This window comes from Alligator mississippiensis, chromosome 8 (genome assembly GCF_030867095.1).
Source record: "Alligator mississippiensis isolate rAllMis1 chromosome 8, rAllMis1, whole genome shotgun sequence".
Lineage (NCBI taxonomy): Eukaryota > Metazoa > Chordata > Crocodylia > Alligatoridae > Alligator > Alligator mississippiensis.
Window position 1 is genome coordinate 71,453,267 of NC_081831.1, and position 21,962 is coordinate 71,475,228.

The 21,962-nt window shown below is 43.8% G+C and overlaps 1 protein-coding gene across 4 annotated transcripts in view; it reads right to left on the reverse strand.

The window, feature by feature from the left end:
* The window catches only part of GRIA3 (glutamate ionotropic receptor AMPA type subunit 3), a 216,799-nt gene that overhangs the window by 67,209 nt on the left and 127,628 nt on the right, over positions 1–21,962 (reverse strand). For all 4 annotated transcript variants that reach the window (XM_019487777.2, XM_006270988.4, XM_019487778.2 and 1 more), the window contains exons 5-10: positions 21,213–21,266; positions 18,230–18,391; positions 14,108–14,275; positions 7,430–7,534; positions 5,305–5,412; positions 3,889–4,095 (exon numbers count right to left, since the gene is read on the reverse strand). In XM_019487777.2, the coding sequence (XP_019343322.1) occupies positions 3,889–4,095; positions 5,305–5,412; positions 7,430–7,534; positions 14,108–14,275; positions 18,230–18,391; positions 21,213–21,266 (804 nt within the window). The remainder of the gene's footprint in view (positions 1–3,888; positions 4,096–5,304; positions 5,413–7,429; positions 7,535–14,107; positions 14,276–18,229; positions 18,392–21,212; positions 21,267–21,962) is intronic.

Consider the following 21,962-nt stretch of genomic DNA (forward strand, 5'->3'; position numbering starts at 1 on the left):
CCTCCACACCGATACAGGCATTTTAGAAGCAATCCTCCTTTCGTCTGCCCAAAATAGAAGCTGGGGGAGCCAAATGCCACTGTCATTTCCCAGAGGAGGCTCATGGGGGCATCTGGGGAGACCTATGCTTTTAGTTGCATAACAGGGTTTTAAACCCACAGGAAATAGGAGAGCCTTCATAAAACTGACACTGCCGTTCCTCATAATTAGCACTTCTCATCTTCAAGCACGCTCCTGAGCCAGGCCCCTCTGCGTGCAGCTGGCAGGGTGCAGCCCCTTCCCACAGATGGAAAAAGGGAAGCCTTCTCCAGGAAGACAGCAGAGGACTGCCGGCGTGGGAGGTGGAGGAGCGCTGGGGCTCCGGCTCCCCGGAGAAGAGAGCGCCAGGTGGGCTCTCCAAGGCCAGCCGATAAAGCATTACCCTGGCAGAGCTGAGCAAGTGCTAGGCTGGCTTTGCAGGCCAACCTCAGGAGACACTATAGAGGCCGTCATAGAGGACAGTCCGGTTGTCCTCTGTCCTCTATTGATACGAAACCGGATGCCTTTATATCCTCTATTTTTCTCTTCAAGAGCCTTCACGAGAAACATCTTCAAGAGAAAAATAGAGGACATAAAGGCATCCGGTTTCATATCAATAGAGGACAGAAGAGCAGAAAACCGGACTGTCCTCTATGATGGCCACCCTAGGAGACGCATATGGCCTCTGGATAACTGAGCGTAGCAGCTAAGTCGGATTCAGAGAATCAAACCATGGCTGCATAAGAATAAGGAAATTGCTGTCCTCTTCCAAAAGGCACTGGGAGAAAAAAGTGGTTTTCAGTCAGTTGTTGACTAGAAAGGTACTCCCTTGCAAAGCCGGTTTCTAAATACAAAGAAACAAACCCCTCAGTAAGAAACAAAAGGCAGCTGCACAGGCAGGTTTTTGATTTTCTCGCAGAGCAGTATCAGTGTCTGTGGTGCTCACAAAACTGCTCTTCTCTCTGTGGGGAAAGGTTTGTGAATACTGCTGTGCTGCGGTGAAGCACCTGGGGCTTGAAGCAACATGAAACAGGCACGGCCCTCGGGGCTGCTCCAGTCCCAGAAGGATGCAGCTGAGCGCTCTACATCAAACCAGCTTATCCAAGGAAAGGTTGGCTTAAACTAGACTTTTTCTCCCTCAAGAGCTGCACTTTGGGGCCAGATTGCAGAGCTCCCGGACGCACGCCCAGGATGCAGAGGCATCTTCCACTGTCCAGAAGCTGCAGAAGCTAATTTATTTGGACCAAGCTCCTAAGGAAATGACATAGTTCATGCCACACTCTCCTTGCCCCTGTGAGATCAGTTGTGGTCTGTGACTAAAGAATTAGGAATTTAGTTTTCTTTTTGTCATTTGTCTTTCCCTTGGGCACAGGATGGATTTTTTAAAAAATGAGCGTGCCTGTTTTAAGGGTTGCTATGGACTTAGATGTCTCAGGCAGTTGTAAATGACCCCATTACAAGTAGCACTCTTGAGGTTTCCTGAACAGGACAGAGTTTAGGATGTTGTTGCTACATAATAATACTTTTCACAGAGCCTTTTCCTTCCGTAGATGGTCTCAGAGTGCTTTACTCTATGGGACAGGTAATTCCAATTTTATAAGTGGTAGAAATGGAGGCACAGAGATTGGATGACTTAGCGCTCCAGTTAGGGGAGTGTGGAGACAGAACTAAGGATTCTTGATATCTAATTCTCTTCCCAAAATGTGCCATATCAGAAAATCATTGTTGATAATGCATAAACAGATAAAAGTTGAATGGGAAATGCACAGCCAGGCACAGGAAATCACAAGTTTAGCCTGAGAATCCTTTAGAAACCACTTTCTAACTTATGTTTTGCAACAGAAAAACTATCATATAGTGTGATCTATCACAATGGGCGCGTTTACACGTGCAATTAATGCGACTGAATATTCAGTCGCATTAACTGAGCCAGAGTATACTAATCCTGAGCCAGAGTATACGAATCCTGACATTACGGTCTAATGCTCAGTAAAGCACATGCGTAGACGCGCTCAGTGACATTTTTCTCTGACTTTTAAAAACAATATATTCCAAAAGGAGGAATAGAGGTAGAAGCCAGAAATATTCACTCCTGTTCTGATATCCCAGTAAAAAATAACTTTATTAAAAAGAAACTTTAAAAAGATCTTACAAGAAACAAAAAATAAAATCATGTAATGTGCAATGGAAGAAGTAATCAAAGATGAAATATCAACTTACAAAATCTCCTTTCTACCAAGCTAAGTATTTCCAGGCCTGAATTATCTGTGTACTGTTTCAGCATTCCAAAAGTCTTTTTTTTAAAATACAAGGGTAATAAAACAGTAGTAACTTGGTGCTTTTTTAATCTGTTACACAAAGTGAAACATAAAAATAGAAGCACAACTAATTAGCCAGACTGACTGGTGAACAGGAGATATCTAAAAACGAATGCCAAAGTTATAGAAAGAAAAAGCTTTTTGTGAAGGACAAATTGACACTTTCACAGCATGGATGGTAATAGGCATTCTTTCTGTAGCATGCCTTGGTAGAAAAGGCACAACATGCCTTTAGGGCAATTTGGACCTGATTTTATACACATTGGGGCCACCTACACATGCGCTTTACTGCAGAGTTAACCAATTAGCTCTGCAGTGAAGCATCACTGTCTACACGTGAGCTTGTATTAAACTGCAGTAAATTAATTAACTCCACCATAGGATAGTACTGCCCAACACAAGCACAGACTTATGGCAGAGTTATTTATCCTGCTGCAACACACATGTAGACGGTGACCGGAGCTAGCTGGGGTACAAGGGTGTTACACACAGTGTGGGAGCTGCCTGCCGCCTAGCCCCACAATGAAGCACCCTCATGCCCCAGCCAGCTCCTCTGGAGCATGTTGAGCTGGGGCAGAGCGGCTCCGGGCTGGCAGGCTGACCCCCCAGGTCCCTTGCCAGCTGAGGCTGCTCCGCCTTGGCTCAATGTGCTGTGGTCCCAGGCACATGTGTAACCGCTGTGCCCGGGAGCAATAAACTCTGGTGCAAACTGTGCCAGAGTTTATTCAGCCATGCTAACTGCACATGTAGATGTGCCCAGTGAAACCAAAAGTACAACTTCCATCAACCTCAGTGTTGCAAGATCAGCCCATTCGGGCCCAATCACACTCCAGTGAAGTTTATAGTTTTCCACGGACCTAAATGAGGCAGAACTGAGCCCCAGAGCACCATCAGAGACAAGCATGATCACTACCTCCTGAAGCTCCAGCTCTGTACCACCTTTTTATGTGGGCACGGTGTGAACTTCCCCTTCTCCTGCTTTGTCAAAGCCTCCCCTACTGCTGATGTTACCTTGTGCAGTTGTAGGGATCCAAGGAGTATGAGGACCCACTCCTGCCTTACATGTGCACAGATTAGTGGAAGAAGCCTTTGGTATCCCCTGCTCACACTTATGTACTTCATTGGGCCAGGCACAATAAATCCTCTAGCACCTGTTTTTTATTAAAGATTATAGGGAGGAGACTGAAGTGGCTGTCACCCTGCAAGCAGAAAGTGAGGTCTAGCCTGGATCAGCATATGCAGGCTGTTAGCTCATAACGAAGCCAGGAGAACAGAAAAAGTCTTGCTATATTTAAGAAAGTTAAATCTGCCAAATGCCATTTCTCACCATTTCCATGTAATCCTCATTGGAGGTTGGCAGGGAAAAAAAGACATTTTCCCTGCAATGAAAGCCAAACCTTTGGGGTGTAGACCACATCAAGGGGACTGCAAAGAAATCGCTAGAATTTTTAACATTGGATTTAAACAGGAATTCTTTATTTTGCAGGTTATTAACTTTGTGCATCATTTTTCTTTAAAAAGAACATTAAAATGAATGTGAAAGAAAACTTACCCCATAGACCAGCTCACCCACCATGCCATTCCAAATCTTAGTTTCAGGGTCCCTAGCTCCATATTTCCCATCTCCAACAATTGACAGTTTGTATTTTATTCCAACATGTTTTGCTATTTCAAAAGCTAAGTCTACACAATATCCTTCATATCTGTCATTCCCTTCTAGTTGTTCATGGTTTTTCTTATACATTACATATGGTGATTCCTTTGAAACAAAAGCAAAGATCAAAAATCTATGGATATAAAATATGCTTTTCAAACATACAAAATGAGAGCTGTTATAAGCATTTCTTTACTGGCAAATATCTACAGTATTTTCTGCTTTTGTGTGGTAACTAGAACGTTTCTGAAATCAGACTCACAGATACTTTAAACTTTAATGTGCAGTTTTAAAATCTTTAGTAAAGAGATTAAATTTATGCATGGCTCCACCCAGCAAAATATAAGCAACTGCCTTTAATCGTGGGGTACTCCCGCCAAAGGCAATGGGACTACTCATATGAGTAAATTTAAACCCATTTGCAGGATTAAGACTAACTCTTTAGTAGATCAAAGACAGCAACATGGTAAAATTATGTGAAACTTAATTATTGTAGCATAGACATACCCACTTCTGGTCCCATTAAAGTTATCTGCAAACCTCCCATTTGATTTTAATGGTGCAAGTTGGAGCCATAAGGCAGGGGTTTTCAAAGAGACCTAAGGCAGTCAGGTGCTCTGCTCACCTCCATTGCCGGGCACCAAACTGCTTCAGATGTCTTTGAAAAACCTGCCTGAAATGCTGAGTATGTCTCACAAATCATACAAAAGAACAATACTTTCAGAAAGCTCCTGACACTGGCTCATGCTTCATACAAGTGTAATGTGATAAAGGACACACATAACCCATACTACAGAACACATGAGCAACAGGCTTTAGAACTGGTACATGCAACATTGGCTGTAATATATAATACGAACATCCCTCTCCAGTAATTGCACAAGCATTGGATAGCTCTTTTTATAGCATTTCCAATGCACTATGGGCCAGATTGTGCTATCCTTACTCAGTCAATGGAGTTTTGCCTGAGTGAGGGCTGCAAGATTTGGTCCAGTAGCAGGAAGGCCGGATCCTGCAATCACTGACACACACAAGTTCCTTTACTCACGTGAGGAGTTCCATTGAGCTCAAGTGACCAGGCGGCAAGAAAGCACAATGTTGAGTTCAATGGGACTCCTCCCGTGAGCAAATTTACTCATGCATAAAATGCTTGCAGGATCAGGCCCTCAGTGCATCTCTGGAGGTTACTGAACTTCCCAGTCACTTGAAGTCATATAGCATTCAACATTGTGCTTTCTGGTGAGGCGTTCAATAGATCTCAGAGCCGTATGCCCTATTACCCCAAAACAAACAGGCCAAGAACATACAACTTACCAAGATGGTAGTGACAACTATAGTTCTGTTCTCCACAGAAGAAGTGTCGTTAGACATTAGCTGGTCCACAGCTGGCACAAATCGTTCATATTCATTCCAATAACCAGCCTGTAAAAGCAGAGAGTATTACCGTGTTAGTTGTTGTAATGACATTGACCCATGAATCTGATGCCTACTCAGAGCTGCCCTTTTAATATTAAAATGTGATTTGACTCAGGATTTCTTCAAGATGGAAAAAAAAAAAGAATATTGATTAAGAGCTTTTCTTGGACCTTGTACATATTTAATCTCCTATTTGTGAGGCTTTGGTCACGGAACATTTCCTGGACGGCACTGGAATGAGGTGCCTTTATGCTGAATTGCCTTAAAAATGTGGTGTTCCCATCAAGTTGCAGAACTATTTACATGCAAAATATATGGGAAAATAAATGTTTCATATATATAATTATACAACGTATCTTGTCATGATAGCCGTGGAATAGATGCCCAAATTTCTGCAACCATGGAATATACCATAGACAAGAGAATAAACTGTGGGACAATTAAATAAAATACCTTATTGTGTAGCCTGGACTGTCTCACTCTACCCTTACACTAAGGTGGAGTGACAGCTCTTCTCTTACCCCTACATTTCAGCCTCAACTACTACTAATATATCAAATCCAAGCATCTGTGAACAATTATTAGTAAAAACAAAACAGCATCCCTCAAATAAAACTGGAAACAAAAAGATAAGCCACCATAAATGTGGTTCAAGTCAACTCACAGTCCCTTAGCATTCCAGGATGCTTTACACCTCCCTCACAAACCCACCCTCTCAGGGTGGGTGGACTAGTCTTGGCCCCAAGCTGTCTGCTCCAGCCTAGCAGGGATGTGCTCTAGTGCTCCACAGCTTCTGGCCTGGGCCACTGCAAGCATGTGGATGCATTTTCAGAATCAAAAGTGAATGTCTGTTCACTTGCTTAGTGGTTCAATCTACGCAGCTTCGACTAACCTGCAAAGATTGAATCGATTCAGACCGGGGCGTTTTGACTGTCTGTATTTAGCCATGGTGCAATTAAAGCCAAGAAGAAGACAGTTTGGGTACTGACAACAGGCAAATATTTGTGCACTAACTCTTGCTTAGGTCTGTGCTACCATAGCTACTGAGCTACTTATTTTAATGCTCGCTCCAGACAGTGAGGACATGCAGGCTGCTTACAGCTGTTCAAAAAACAGAACAAAACTGCACTTTACCAGAAGAAGCAGCACATTAATTTAACCTGGCTCTGCGGCATCTGTATAGAGTGGGCACTTCCACAGGGCTTTTTGACACTTTTATCTAACTGTGACGTAGTGTCAGCAGGCATGAACCATGATGCTGATGCTACTGCGCAGTAGCTCATTGCTACTGTGTAGCAACATTGGAAATGACCTGTGCGGTACCAGGACTACACAATAACGGCAATTACTGCGCAGTCATTTACTACTTGCTTAAGTACTAAAGCAAGTACTTAAGCAAGTACTAAGCGACTGGGCAGTAACAACTGCACAGTCTGGCGCATGTGTAGATGCACCCTCTGTGAGTCCCATGAAGCACTTACTCTAGGTGCCAATCACCTTCGGAAATCGTGTCTAAGTCACTTCTGAAAATGGAATTTAGGCCTCTATGTCACTTAGGAACTTCTGCATATTTTCCTTAGGACATGAAATAATGGTCTTCTGAAAAGTCATGTCCTGATTAAAAACCATCCAGTGTTTTACTTTATTTATAAGCAGTTTCTATAATATATTAACTCCAACTTCTCTACTGCTTTGAGGTCTTTTATGGAGGGAAAGGAGGAGATGAAGAAAATATTAGGTAAGGGGATGGAAGAAATTAGAACTGGGATGTGGCAGTATGGCCTTGAACTTGAAGATAAGAAGTGTGAAGTTGATATAGAAGGCACTGATTTGAGAAGGTGATGTGGTCAGAATAAGTACAGTGTTAATGGAAGAAGATTCCTCCAGTAGGGAAGGAGAGAAATAAATAGAATTCAAGAGACTCTATCAGGATATACAGCTGTATAATACTTTTTGAGCTTAAAAAATGTTGGAATAAATAGTTTTAAGAAATCAGGCCACAATATGTATATGGAGAACTTACTTTCCGAGATCCAGCAGCTTTCATTTCATATACATCAATTGTATAATTTGTTCTACGCCCATAGGTGTCAAACTGGATGTTTCCAGTCATTCCTTGTACTTGTACCTGATGGGGAAAATAGAGCATTATTTGTATTATTAACTTTGTAATGTCCTGAAGGAATTTAGTAACTGATTATTTCCAGTTGTACCAGCACCATGTCTAGGTTCCTAATTGTAGCTAATTATATACGCTTCCCTAGTTTTCCCAGTTTTAATGGTATCTGTCATTCTTCAGTGCCAGTGTGCTACTGAACAGCCAATACCTTTCACTGTGAATCAGTGATAATATCATATGCTTATTAAATGTAAGACCCAATTCTACCCTGCTTATTCACAATGGGTGGAATTCAACCCTGTGCAAAAGGCCAACACAAGGTATGCGGATAAATGCCACGTAAATCCTGACAATAAGACACAAGCCCTGTACCGCATAAGCCCTGCACTATTAGCCAGATCTGATATTCTCATTCCCATGGAGTAGTGCTTTATTCCAGGATTATCCCTAGTGAATGGAGTGCCCTGTGCGAATAACGGTGGGAGAACTATGTCTACAGCTCATGGGGAGTTTTGGGCTCTATCTGGATGGATGGTGCTATATAAGTGCACGTCATTATCATTACCAAGTCACATTAATCATGTTGTGGGAAAGTATGAGGTACTTTGTTTCAAAAGGAAAAAAAAATCTGTCTCGTTTCCCTAGTATGAAACGATGAGCTACTTCAATTCATCACTTATCAATACTGACAAGCTGTCAACGCTGGGAGGAGAGGTAACAGGCTGAAACTTCAGTAGAGATAATTTAGGTTAAATATTAGAGAAATTTTATTATAAGAGTTGGGCGATGGAAGAATCTGCTAGGGCAGGCTCAGGAATCATAGCCTCTGGAGATGTTCAAGGTTGGCCACTGATCTGTCAAGGATGGTTTAGCGATGATGCAATCAATCTCATCATGCTGAATGGGGAGGGGCTACATAATCTAGTAAAAGATCCCTTGGTCCCAACCTGGGCCAAATTCAAAGGGGATGTATCAGGCATGTAACTCATACAGCTGCAAGGGGGTGCAAGTCTATGCTAGGGTGATTTATGAGTTGAGGGGCTGGAGGAAGATATAAATTGTACCATCTCTGCCTTGCTTAGGTTCCTCTTGACTGAGCTCTTATTCTGAACTTACTGAACTTTGACCGCAAATACAGAAGCTATAGATACAGGTTTCCCTTGCTTTTTGCAGGTTCTGTATGTGTGAATTCGCTCTTATGCGATGACCCTTTTTATACCAAAAGTTCGTTAAATGCGAGGTAAATTCACTCTTATTCGATCAGTGTGGCGGAAGCCCGCAGTCAGCTGCTTTGTGCAGTGCATTGTGGGGGTGACGTGCACCAAAATATAGTCTCTTGTGTGGCTCTGTGCGCCTCGCTCGTTGTCCACGACATGTGTTTCTGCAGCTGCTATCCCCATGATGATAGTGCCCTGTGGTTGTGTGCACTGCCTGCTGTTGCTGAGTACCAAAATTGTCTTGTAAACGTGGTAGAAATGGGTCTGGGGATCAGTAAAGTTGAGGGTCTTGGAATATATTCCCATTTGTTACATTGTAAAGTGGGTTCTCTTTATGTGAATTCGAGTTATGCGCTGTTTTCCAGGAATACATATACAGCATAAAGTGAGGGAAACATGTACCCTGATTCATCTGGCTATCCCTAATTAACATGTGCTTTACTTTAAACATGTGCTAATCAGGTGGTGTTCAACCTTTCTGCCTGGCGTGTTGGATGGGCAGTGCCTGGTTTGTCTATGGGCTGGATCTGGCCAGTGGTCCCAATCCAGTGCCCAGTGTAGTCACTGTGGGGTCACAGGGGTGGGGGGTAGCCCAGCCCCAACTGAGCTCCATGGGGGGAACAGGGGCTTGACTCAGTCCCAACCTGGCCCTGTGGAGAGGAGGGGGCTTGGTTCAGCCCCGATCCAGCTGTGGGGGTGGGGGCACAGCCTAGCTCTGATCCAGTCACTTGGGGTTTGGCACTTTGGCAATGGGAGAGGGTAGTGGTACTAATTACCACTGCTCCCACACTGCCAAATTTCCTGACCTGTGTGGTGTCTGCGGAGCAGATACGATGGCTCCACGGGCTGCTTCTGGCCCATGGGCCAGAGGTTGAGTACCTCTGTGCTAATCCTATTGATTTAAACTGGCCCTTAGTTTTCCTGAGTCAGGAACAATGTGAATGCATTTTAAGTTTAAGAATACATTATACTTAATATCTGCTCCAAATAATAATGCTGTAGCTGCAGAGCAGCTGTTTAATTTATAAGGATTAAACAGTGCCTGATATCATGTCCTTGGAAGCAAGGAACTGTGGTCTGTGTTTTATAACAACACATTTGGAGGCAGAATAACATTCTGGTAGCTACTGAGACATGGTCTTGAGAAATAGATGCATGTAACAGCTCATGAATTCAAATTTGTTTTTTTTATTTGTTTTTATACTTCAGTGGGAATGAAGGATGTCCAGCATATTACAGGATCAAGCTTTATAATAGATAAGAGGGAGATAAACAGAGAAATAGAATGCTTTTATGATTAGAAAGTGAGGAGGCAATCACAAATGAAGTGATTATTTATACTTGTCCAGGTCAATTGTCCACTTATCAGACACTTTGGGATCAGATACAGATAAGGAAATATAGACTTGCTTAGTTTTACAATGATGCAGAGATGCAGAATCAGGCAATACTGATCTGATTGTCATCTGGAATTGGATCATACTCTTGGATGAGTTATTTTGAGGATGTTCTTAGCTGCTTCCTGGCCTGAGTGGGTCAGACACATTATTAGGTAAGAGTCATAAGCTTCTTGAACCAAAGGTATGCAACTTTTGCCTAAACAAGAGAAAGAACACACCAAATTGTCTGTGCTCTGGTAGGCATCACGGGCATGTAATGATCTTGCACTGGATTGGTTGTGGGAAACAACTGACAGTCATGTGCAAAGCTTTGCACATTTAAATATAATGGGCTGAAATTAGCTCAATAATCCATGTTTGCAGCAGGCTTAAATTCAGCACTCTCTGGTTTGGGATTTCTGGCTTTTTCCAGCCAACTTTTGGGGTTTTTTAAACCTCCCCCATAGGGTGTCTCATGGCATTGCCTGTTCCAGTTTGAGTCTTGCTGATGTGGATAGTTTTTGTCTTGTTTGAAAGAGTTTTAGGTTTGATTTGTAATTAAATTCTAACCGGCACTACACAGCCTTTAACAGTTGCGAAGGTTGAATGTAATTAACTTCTCTTCAAGAGTATAATAACACTCCATAAGTGAAACCTCAGTCAGGACATTCATTAGAAAAATGAAATAAATGACAAAGGGAGACTTCTGACAAGGAGGGAGTGAACCACAGCTTGTGTGCTCTCGCAGATCAGGAGAGGGAATAACTCTTTTGATCTAATCCCACCAATTTGGCAAATTTGAAAAAAGCAATATTTAAAAGCTGAGTGCCCAAAGTCTTATTTAGGGACATTTTTTAAACAAAGGTCAGCTGGATTCTGATTTCACTTCCCCAGTCTTACTTCCCCATGCTCACAGTTCTTACTCCCATAGAGCTCCTCCAATACATAGTGGTCCAAGTCAGCACACATGCAGCTGGGCCCCAGGTTTTTCACCTGCACTCACGAAGATGTTAGCTGACACTTCCTGTTTTCATTCACTTTTATGGCTTTAAAAATCAGCCCAATACAAAAGGGAACGAAGTCAACCAAAAGCAAAGAGATTTAACTGATATTTAATCCAGTAGTGTAACTGGGCGGTGGAGGGGGGAAGCAAAAGGAGCCATTGCCATAGTGGAAGCTGATCACACTACCACAACTGGTAAGGCAGGAGCCAATGCTACCCTGGGCACAGAGCTGTGCTGCACTGGATCAAATCACATTAAAATAGGTTAGTGCGCCTTTTTCTAGTACTTCACAATGGAGGGTGCCTATACACAAGCATGGAGGCTGCTCTGCTGGAATTAATTCCAGTGTGTTGGAGCAGACTCGATTAGAGTCTGCTGGCAATTACTGTGCTCCAGCAGCCTCCTACGTCTCATGTATCAGCATCCCCGCGCTTAAACATGGCAGCGGGGTGCTTGAACTAAAACATATTGTACATTGAATGAGCTTTAGTTCAAGCACCCCTGCTGCCATTTTTAAGTGCAGGGATGCTGATACACAAGACGTGGCAGCCCTTTAATTAGAGAGACTCTTGGAGCCACTTTAAATAAAGCGCCATCTCCCACTCCCTACCCTCAGAGCACATGTAAAAGTACCTGGAGGTACTAGATGTAATGCGTATTACCTAAAGTGCATCAATGAATGTGTAGATGTGCTGAGATCAAAATTTTTACCTGGTTCTGTTTTGTTTTGGGTTGCATTATCAGCTTTCATCTGGCCTCAAAATACCTGTAACAATGCTTTTAATACAGAGGCATTTGCAGAGCTGCTAGCGAACATTGTATTGGGCACCATGAAGCATTGGGTAAACATTACAATTAGTACCCAGTTGCTTGTTTTGTATTTCTGTGAGCCCCAGATGCTAGAGGACAAATTTCTGGCCTAAAGGACAATGGCAGGCATGTAGCACTGCATAGTTTGAACACATCATTGCTACCCTCTAAAAGATGGCATTTCAGATCTCTTGTGTTTGTCGTTAGCCTTTTTAAAGGCATGCTGCAGTTGTCCGCTTCAGTAGCAAGACTTTGTGCTTATGAAGAATAAGTAGGTGAGTTCTACCCAATTTGGCAACCAAAAGGTCTTTGCAACTGTATCTGTTGTAAAGTTACATTGGCCTATATAGATAGGCCAAGGGATAGTTCATGACCAGGGACCCTGGTTTTCTCTGATAAAAACCCACAAATTCTCTGAACCCTCCCCCCCCCCCCCACACACATCTGCAATTAAAATGAAACGCCACTATATATATAGATACCAATTGAACACAATGTTTTATTGATATATTTACAATTTTAAAGCAATGTGGAAGCCTACCAGTGCCTCAATCACTATAATAAAATAAATTCTAAGTACCTATACATTTTGGTATTTGATTTTGGGTTTTTTATCATGGAAAATCAGAGCTCTCTCTGCCCCCTTAGCTCACCAGAATGTAGGTCCTCACTCCCAAGCCACTATCCCCAGCCCTGCTAGTGCCCCTCACTCCCCACCCACAGCCCCCACAGCCCTGCTGGTGCCCCTTACCCCCCACCCACAGCCCCCTGCCCCCCAAGCCCTGCCAGAGGGGGCCCTAGCTGCTAGGGCTTCGGGGCCAAGGACCAGGGTCTGCAACCTCCTGCCCCCTGCAACAATGCCTGAGCCCTTGCTGCCACCCATGGGAGGTGGCAGCTGCTGTGGCAGACTGAAGAGTGGAGCCTGGCTCCCCCTTCCCCCATGGGTGTCATGACCGGAGCAGAGCCCATGCAGGGGTGGGTGTGGGCTGCCTGGTATGAGGTTGGGGGTGGGGTGGGGTGGGAAGGCTGGCTCCCCATCACTGTGTGCACTCCCAGAGGAGCCAGGAAGGACACGTGCCCCTCAGATCTGTGTACAAGGCAGAGGTGGATGCAGGCTGCCCATTGCAGCCTCAGGCTCCCCACCCCGCTGCCCTCCCCCTAGCACCTCCACAGCCCAGTGGGTGTGACCTGGCATGGCTGAGCAGAGCATGCTTGGGTGGGGAAGGCCCTCGGTGCTGGAACCCTGCGCTGCCACAGTCACGCGCCCCCTGCTTGCCTGGAAACAGTGAAGTGCACCACTCCATGCCACAACCCCTGCTGCTGTCAGGAGGGCAGGGGGCACCTTGCCAGGGTGACATAGGGCTCACAGCAGCAGCAAGGTGCTTTCCTGCCCAGTCCTGCTCTGCCCTGCCATGCCAGGTCCTGCTTGCTGGGCCATGGAGGCCCTGGGGGGAGGGCAGCAGGGTGACGGGGCAAACAAGCCTGCAGCGGGCAGCCCACCCCCACCCCATGCACAGGTCTGGGGGGCACATACCCCCCCCACCCATTGAGAGTGTGCAGTGGTGGGGAGCCAGACTCCCCCACCACCAGATGAGCCACCTGCGGCCCCGTCTGTTCTGCGCCAGGGCCCTGTGCTGTGCATTCTGGCCCCGGGCCGCAAGCCCCACACACCACCTGTGCTGGGCAGCAGCCCCTGCCCCAGCCCTGCCCAACTCTCTCCCTCCCTCCCTATGGAGGCCTCAATTCCCCAGCCCCTCCCCACCCCTGACTTACCTGCAGGACCATCTGTCCAGGCTGCCTGGCGGCCGTGAGCATGTACATGCACATGGCACCCCCTGCCTGATCGCCCTCCTCCCGTTCCCCCCCAGCTGCTTGCAGGCTGCAACTCTGCCAGTCTGCAGAGAGCTCTTTGCAAAACTGCAACATCCACGTGCTTCTCTGTTAAAATGAGAAATCTGTGTTTTTCTTGGATGAAAGGGGAAATCCGTTTTTTTTCCCTATTTTTCTGTGGGAAACAGAAAACTGGGATCGTTGCTCATGACAGTTACATCCTTAATCATATCCTTGGAGATGCTGCTCAGGAGATAAACAGAGTGTTGTTGCAGTTTTCAAAGCTGTACATTTTAAAAATGCAATACACGCATTCAATAGCTTAGGCATGTTTGCCCTTACCATTTTCAGTGCTCGTTCTATATCGATTCCTTGGCTCCAGGGTACAGCAGGGTTTGCTAGGCAGTCTCCAGCACTGCCTCTCCTGGAGACGTCGACACGCTGCCTTCGGAGGTAGCGAAAAGCCTCTGCTATTACTAGGATTGCATCATGGGTCAGTGCAGATGTATACTAAAATTGACACAAATAAAATATTGTGACAAACTGTACTCTGACATTGCCGCAGGTTTATCAGGTCCATTCTTTCTCTCTGCTAAAAGGTTTCCAGAGCAACTGCCCCCTTTCCCCTGCCACAGATCCTGTGTTATTTAATGATTGCAGCTATTTCAAGTACCAAATAAAAAATGTTTTCATTTCCTACAGCATATAACAATAACATAAAGCTTATCTTTATGTAAGGTATTGAATTGATTTAGTTGTAGAGCTGCTTCTTTAAATGGAGACCCTTAATGCAAAGCTGGGCCATGTTGTACCAACAGTAATGTTAAATACTATTTGGTTTTACTCTGAATTTTTTAAAAACAAGATGGTCAAGACAAGCAGCTGTGAGTCATAGGTAACATTAATCATTCCTGATATTTCTGATTAGCTAGCTTCTGTGGCCAGCAATAAACTGGTTGATTTTTCTGATCAAAAAAATCCCTCACATTTCTGCTTTCTGCTATTGTACAAAACGGCAGTCATTACTTGGGAAGGGACTGCATTAAGTTTATAGACAACGGATGTAGTCTACCAAAAAGATTACCGCTGTATAGTGCCGGTAACATTTTCACATCGCAGGCCACAAGCATCACTAGATGGTGCTTTTACATTTATTTCATATTTTGTAGATCATGATTAAACTCTCCTCTGCTAGATACTGCCCCACTCCCTGGAATATTATATTTTAGCTGTGCACTGTCAATAGGCCTAAGATTTGGAGCTATCTTGTGTACTCAGGATTGAAATGCCACTGAAATATATAGATCCCAAATATTATCATAAAAATTCAACTGCTCAACAATCTACAGGGTCTGATCTTAAAAAACTCCTGCAATCAGCTCCCTCGTATATCTGTGGTGTTTGTATGTAAGTGAAATATTGTATGTTTATAGGAGAGAGAAATATTGGATTTCCAGAAGGAATCTAGTGCTTGTGATTCCCCCCAAAGCTTCCTCTGGAATGACTGTGAAAACAACCACGTGTTGCCCAGGCACTGGTTGGAAAGATGGAAATCTAGGCTTCAAATACATTTTCAGCAGCATTTCTGCAGGATTTCAGTAACTCCTACTGACTTCAATGGCAGTTATTTCCATTCTGCAGGAGTCTATGCCCACTGCTTAGTACAACGTGTTTGATCTTTTTGAGGGAAATCATTGTTTGAATGAGAACCATGGAAAACCTCTGGTGACCCGTACGAAAACAAGGTTTTCTATGCACGCAGAGCCAGAGAAACACACCTGATAAACAAAGCAGCAAAAGTGTCAGGGAGAAGATTTGTGCCAGACGTTCCTCCCAAGTTTTTAATTACAGCAGTTTATAAACACTTGACTGCCTTGTCCTTTTAATAGTGAGATCTTTATGATACTGCCTGAATCTGGATGCAGCTCTTCTTTCAGTCCCTGTCCACCTCATTTTTGATTTTCTCCTGTGGTTTCAGTATTGCAACAGTCTCCTTCTCTCTCTTTTTAATAAATTAGCAAATATTACATGGCACATTCCACCCAACAATGCAGAATCAGATAATATTTTTAAAAGATTTTTTTCATAACACAGTCTCATAATGCCTGTCCAAACTAGCACTACCGAAATCTTATGCGATGATAATTTTTTCAGTAGAATGCATCAATTGTCAGTAACTTTAATGTAGTCCCTTCCGAGTCATGCCAAGAGAGCTATGTAATTTTCTACTTTATTCGAACTCTACTTACAAATGCATGAGCATGCAAAGAAAAAGAGAGAAAGAGAGAGAGAGAGAGAAACGGGAAAGGCTGATAAAATATGGAATAAATTAAACATCAGGGCTTGAATCTCTAAGCAATTTTATTTACTAATCAAAAGTATTGTACATCAATTTTTAAGCATGCCTTTTGTTTGATTGATAAATAGTGTGCTAGTTTCTATAATGAGCAAGACGTTTGTACAAAGGTAATTTAATCTCTGTGCTGAACTATATACTTAAGATTATTTTTAAAGGCTAGAGAACAACTTTTCGCTCAATGTGAATTGCCTTTAAGTGGATTAAAATCTGCCTAGGGTTCCTTCATGTATTACTGAGTTTTGAGAGTAGTATGATACTCACCTTCACTCCTGTAAGGTGGCACATACTCCTGGCTTGCTAAGAAATGGGGATATCAGAGCTAGCCCTAACTTTCATGGGGTTTAGCTATCTCTCTCTCCACGTATGACCAGATTCTTAAGTGGCAGGTATATGTATCCAGATACCCATTAGGATAGGCCAAAACCAGTCACTGGGGGGCTTCTCTCTTAAAAGTTGGATGGGATTTTGCTGCAAAATGGGTAGATGGAGCTGGTAAAGGGAAAAAACACTGACATAAACTGCAGCAAAAGGAAATTTTTCTTTCCGTGTACAAAATCACAGAATCATAGAAATGTAGGGATGGAAGGGACCCAAGGTTTTCCCTTTGTTCAGAGACAGGATACTTAGGCCATCCCTGACAGGTCGTGTGTACCCCCCCTCAGAAACATCCAACAACAGGGACCCCACAATCTCTCTTCCAATACTTAACTCTCCTTGTAGCTAGAAAGCTTTTTCCTGCTATTTAACCTAAATCTCCTTTGCTACAAATTAAGCCAATTACTTCTTATCCTACCCTTGGCAGACGGGGATAGGAATTAGTCACCATCCTTTTTATAACCAACTGTGAAGCCTGTTTTTATATTTGCCCTTAGTCTCCCCCCTCCAAATAAACAGACCCAATTATTCCAATCTGTCTTTATAAGTATGTTTCCTAAATCTCCTGTGATTTCAGTTTCTTCCTCCAATTTGCCTACCTGTTTCTTAATATGTGCAGCCTCGAACTGGACACTAGTGTGAGCAGAGGGGAATGTCTTCCAGACAAGACTCCGAAGAATACAACCCAACAAATTTGCCTTTTTTTTGAAATAGCAGCTCATTACTAACTTGTGTTCTCTTTTGTGATCTACTACTGTATAGTATTGCTGCTTAGCTAGATATTCCTCATTTTGTGTCTGTCCATCTGGCTTACTCTTCTTACATGTTATATTTCTGCACTGGCCTTTATTGAGCTTTACCTCACTGATTTCAGGCCATTTCTCAGCGTTAAGATCATTCTGAATTTTGATCCTGTCCACCAATGTGCCTGTAACCCCTCTCAAATTAGATTGAAGAGTGATGAACACTCAGTCAGAGGTGGTTATTAGATGGTTTAAGTTTCCCTGATATAGAGTGAAAGGGATTAATTTCCCTCAGACGATCTGCTTTGGAGTGACGGACTTTGAGGCATTATTTTTTGGGTCTGACTGTGCAAAATGTGACAGAACTGGTGGAAACATTACCGCCTGTCCAAATTGGACTTTGCTCTCTCTGGAGGGCTCAATTCAGCTAGGTAAATAGGTGCAAAAGTGGCCTTAGTAGCAGAGGAAGAAGGGAAAGGGGAAAAGCCTAATGATAATACACAGTAATTCTCTAGCAATTCATGTCTGCAAACATTATCTGATGAATTCTTGTGTCTAAAAGCAAAGCCTCAAAATTCTGAATATGCTTCCTTATAATTCAGTCGCCTGCGTGAGATTATTGGGGCCTCATACTTGTGAGAGAATACTGGAGGGGACTAATTGCTGGATCATTTGGACCCAAAACTGAATTTCTGCACAACAAAGCTACATTCAGCTCTGGAGTTTGGATTTACATCCATCTTTAGCAGAAGTCGGTGGGAATTTCCTGTGTGGCAGGACCGTAATGTTGGAACGCTTTCCTTTTTCAGAGTTTACCACCTTGTGTTTATTTCTTGTTTTCAGCTAACAGTCTCTCTCTCTCTCTCTCTTTTGGACTCAAAGTGAATGTTTTGAACTATTCCAGTCTGGGAAAACCATATCTATCCTTTAATCAGATTCTTGCTAAATGTAACACAAGGACTTCCATTACTGTCAACAAAAGTTTACCTTTAACGGTGAGTTCTTAGCTTCAGGGAATTCCCTTTCATCCAGCCTAACCCAACGTTGTAAGAACTGTTGAACCATTGGGTTTTCATTGTTCACAATCTGAAATCCAGTAACGTTGGCACCTCCATGCATTACTCTCTCCAACGTAATGTCCGTGAAACCCTTGAAGCATATATATAGAAAACGAGAATTAGTGTCATATGAAGGTTCTGCTACTTGGCCTAGTTTTAAAGACAAAAACTGGTGGCAAAACTATTTTTTATCAGTTACTAGTTTATACAGAAGAAACTGGTGAAAGTTCTTTGTGGCGTATAGAAAATATCCTACCTAGGGGACCACCTTTAGCACTAATAAATTGTAGTCCTGGAATAAAATGGAGTTTAATTTTGGTATCAGCTTATAATTCAGACCTCTGTGATGGAAAATTGCCTTATGATAGTGTGGCAATGTTTCTAGATCAGCCACAGTGTACCAAAATGGTTTTCAATATTACACATGAAGCCTATTAGAAGATGGCTGGTTGGCCATAAGGTTAGCAAAATACTTACCTTCCTTGTTCAAATATGTAGCGTTGAATTAGTGTGGGGGCTAGTTTCTTGGGCATGTCTGAAAGGCAGGTGGTGATGAGGGAGATAGGTTGCAAGGAGCTATCCCTACTCAGGGATCACCAACTGCTAGAAGACTTGAAGTGTAAACCAGCCCAAGAAGTATAGTCTGAACCCATTTCTTTCTCTGCACTGACCAGTAAAGCAGCACATGCTAATGCTCCTTCTTGTCCAGCAGGGTCTGCTGGGAGCCACTGGGTGTGTCTAAATGTGAATTAGATCTGGGAGCAGTTTACTTGCAAGTAAATTACTCTGAGTAAATGCTCCCAGGCAGGCATCTACATATGTAGGGAAGCAGGAGCAGATGTGCTGCTAATGACAGCAAACTGCTCTCGCTTCCTGGGGCCCTGCAATGGGAGCTCCCAGCCCCAGCTCCCTGATCAGGGCAGGGGACTTGAAAAGAGCTTCAGGGGAGGGGCAGGTCCACTACTGGGGCAGCTAGCAGTGAGCCCCGGCCTGGTGGGGATTCCCCACCTAGCTGGGGGCTTGCTACTAGCTTATCCATTGGTGGATCAGGGCACGGAGCTGGGACCTGCCCCTCCCCTGCAGCTCTTCCCAAGCCCCGCACCTCGATTGCCCAGTTGGGGCACGGGGTTGGGACCTGCCCCTGACTGGGACAGTTCCCAGCACCAGCTCTGTGACCACAGGGGTGGGGTGGGGAGAGTGGGGAGCTGGAAAGCCTGTTCCTCGCTCAGCAACGTGATTGCAGGGCTGGGTGGGGAACTGGCTGGAGAGCTTGTTCCCTGCTCAGCTCCATGATCAAGGAGCTGGGTGGGGAACAGGCTCCCCAGGCTCTGCCAGCACAAAACTCTCAGCACTGGCAGGGCAGGTACTGGATCTCCCAGTGCCAGCTTCCCAGTCTCCCAGACCCCTGCTCCCTGTCTGCGATGGCAAAGTGATCTTGAAGCAGGGGGCTTGGAGCTCCATGCTGCTGGGACAGGGGGACATAGTCCCTACCCAGGCTCCAGAGGTGGAGCCTGCCCCAGCAGCAGTAAGTTCTCAGGGACAGGAAGCAATGCTGGCTGACCAGAAGCAGATTTGCTCCCAGTCAGGTGTCTATACGAGTGCTACCACGCAGTTAGTATTCACAAGTAAATTTGCTGTGAATGCATTCACTTGCATTTGCAGGTAGCAAATTTACTCACAATTAGCAAGGTTTACTGCGCAGTAAGCATGTGCACATGTAGATGTAAATGCTTACTGTGCAGTAAACTCCCCTACTTTACAGGAAAGTATCTCGCATAGATGCACCCACTGTGTCCTGGAAGCACAATGCTACTTGCTACTCTTACGGCTGTGTTGTGACCAAAAGCATCCTCACTGCCAGGCAGTACTGCGTGTCACAACACTGCCATGATATCACACCTTCAAATAGGGTGGGATTGATCCACCCCGGGCCCTGCACCCCATGTTGTCATTTCATGTCTGTGCCAGGGGACTGCAAATTGGTCCTGTTTTGATTCCACAGTAAATTCAATGTGATTGGCCATGCATGGAGCAAGGCAATGCAGAATTAGGCTCTCTGCATTTCTTATGTATATGAACTCCAATGAATAGGAATGGGATTGACTCTCTAATACAGTGAGACAATTGAAAGCTGCATCGCCACACTAGAAGCAATGCTATTTTAAAATGACTCTTTCCTACTTTAGTCACACAAAGAAAAAAAGTATTACAGAAACTCTTCTGTTAAGCAGAGAGCATGATTTTACTGGGAGAATGTTTTTTTGCACACAGGAGACACAGAATCCAAAAATTATTCTTCCTGCAGCATCAACTACAGGAAGTCTAGCAGATGACTTTTCAAAAACATCATACAGAAGTATAGGCAAACTAGAGTGGGGGGGAATGCATTTTTAATATGGATAAAAATATACTGTTCTGTGCCTGATTAATGAATATGTACAAAGTGGTAACTCTCCAGTAAGAGTCTATCTATAAAGCACAAATGACTAGCTATGCAGCCTGGCCATTTTACTAGATGGAATTATAGTTTCAATTTGGCTCTTTATGCCACTTGTATTATATACAAATAAAATGTAATTATTTTCCTAGTGTTTAAATTTAAAAATCTGTTATGCAGAGGATTAGGATTATCAAGTGTGTTATTTAAGAGGATATAAATTAGTGGAAAACATATAATTGAATTATTATTTTTAAATTAATAGAGGATATGAGCTTCTTAGATAAAACAAAGACTGGATAATTGAGTACAAATTACTATTACATACCAGTTCTGGTATTTACTGAAGTCATTTCTCAAAATCCACGGACTCCTTCATGCATTACTTCCTTGGCTGATTAAAGTTGACACAACCTGAACAGAATACATTACCCTCTAACTTAGCTATACTTCTGGTGACAAAAAAAATTCTTACCAGGTTAGCTAGCATGTAGTGATAGCCTCGAGAATGTTTACCAAGGATTACAACCTGTGTGAGGAAGAGATAACACGTATCACTCAGTGCAAGGGAATGATTTTCATAAGGGGAAAAAAAAAACAAATTCAGCCATGAATATTTTGGAAACACAGGACCCAGCCCCAGTCAAGTTATCAGGCATTATAACAAAACACCATGATTTAGCTTCATACACCTCTGACACTGATCTGTGGGGTAGCAGAGGACAGTACATCAGGGTAGCTCTGCCAATATTGGCAGGGCCAGACACAGGCATGGGCAAACCGGGGGGCTGCCTGGGGCCCGGATAGAAAGGGGGCCTGAAAATGGTTTGGTTTTTTCCGTTGTCCAATTATTGTCATCATTATCTCCGGTGAAGGGGAGCCCAATGCTAAAAGTTCGCTCGGGGCCACCAAGAATCTAGGTACGGTGCTGAATATTAGCACCTGTCACAAAGCAAAGGCAGGGAAATCTAAAAGAAAAGCTCAGCTGCCGAAGGAGACCGCAGAGCGGAGATGAGGGATGCGGCTGCAGCAACTGGGCTTTGCATTAAACTGTAAGTGTCTCTCTTTAACGTAGGGGAAGTGGATATGTAGCCCATTAGCAAGTGTGCATAACAAGTTTCTCTGTCTGGTCCATGGAAGATATGAGTTATATAGTATAACCTCATAAATGCGGATATCAAAAATCCGGAATTCTTGAAAATCCGGCACTTCTAAAAAATACATG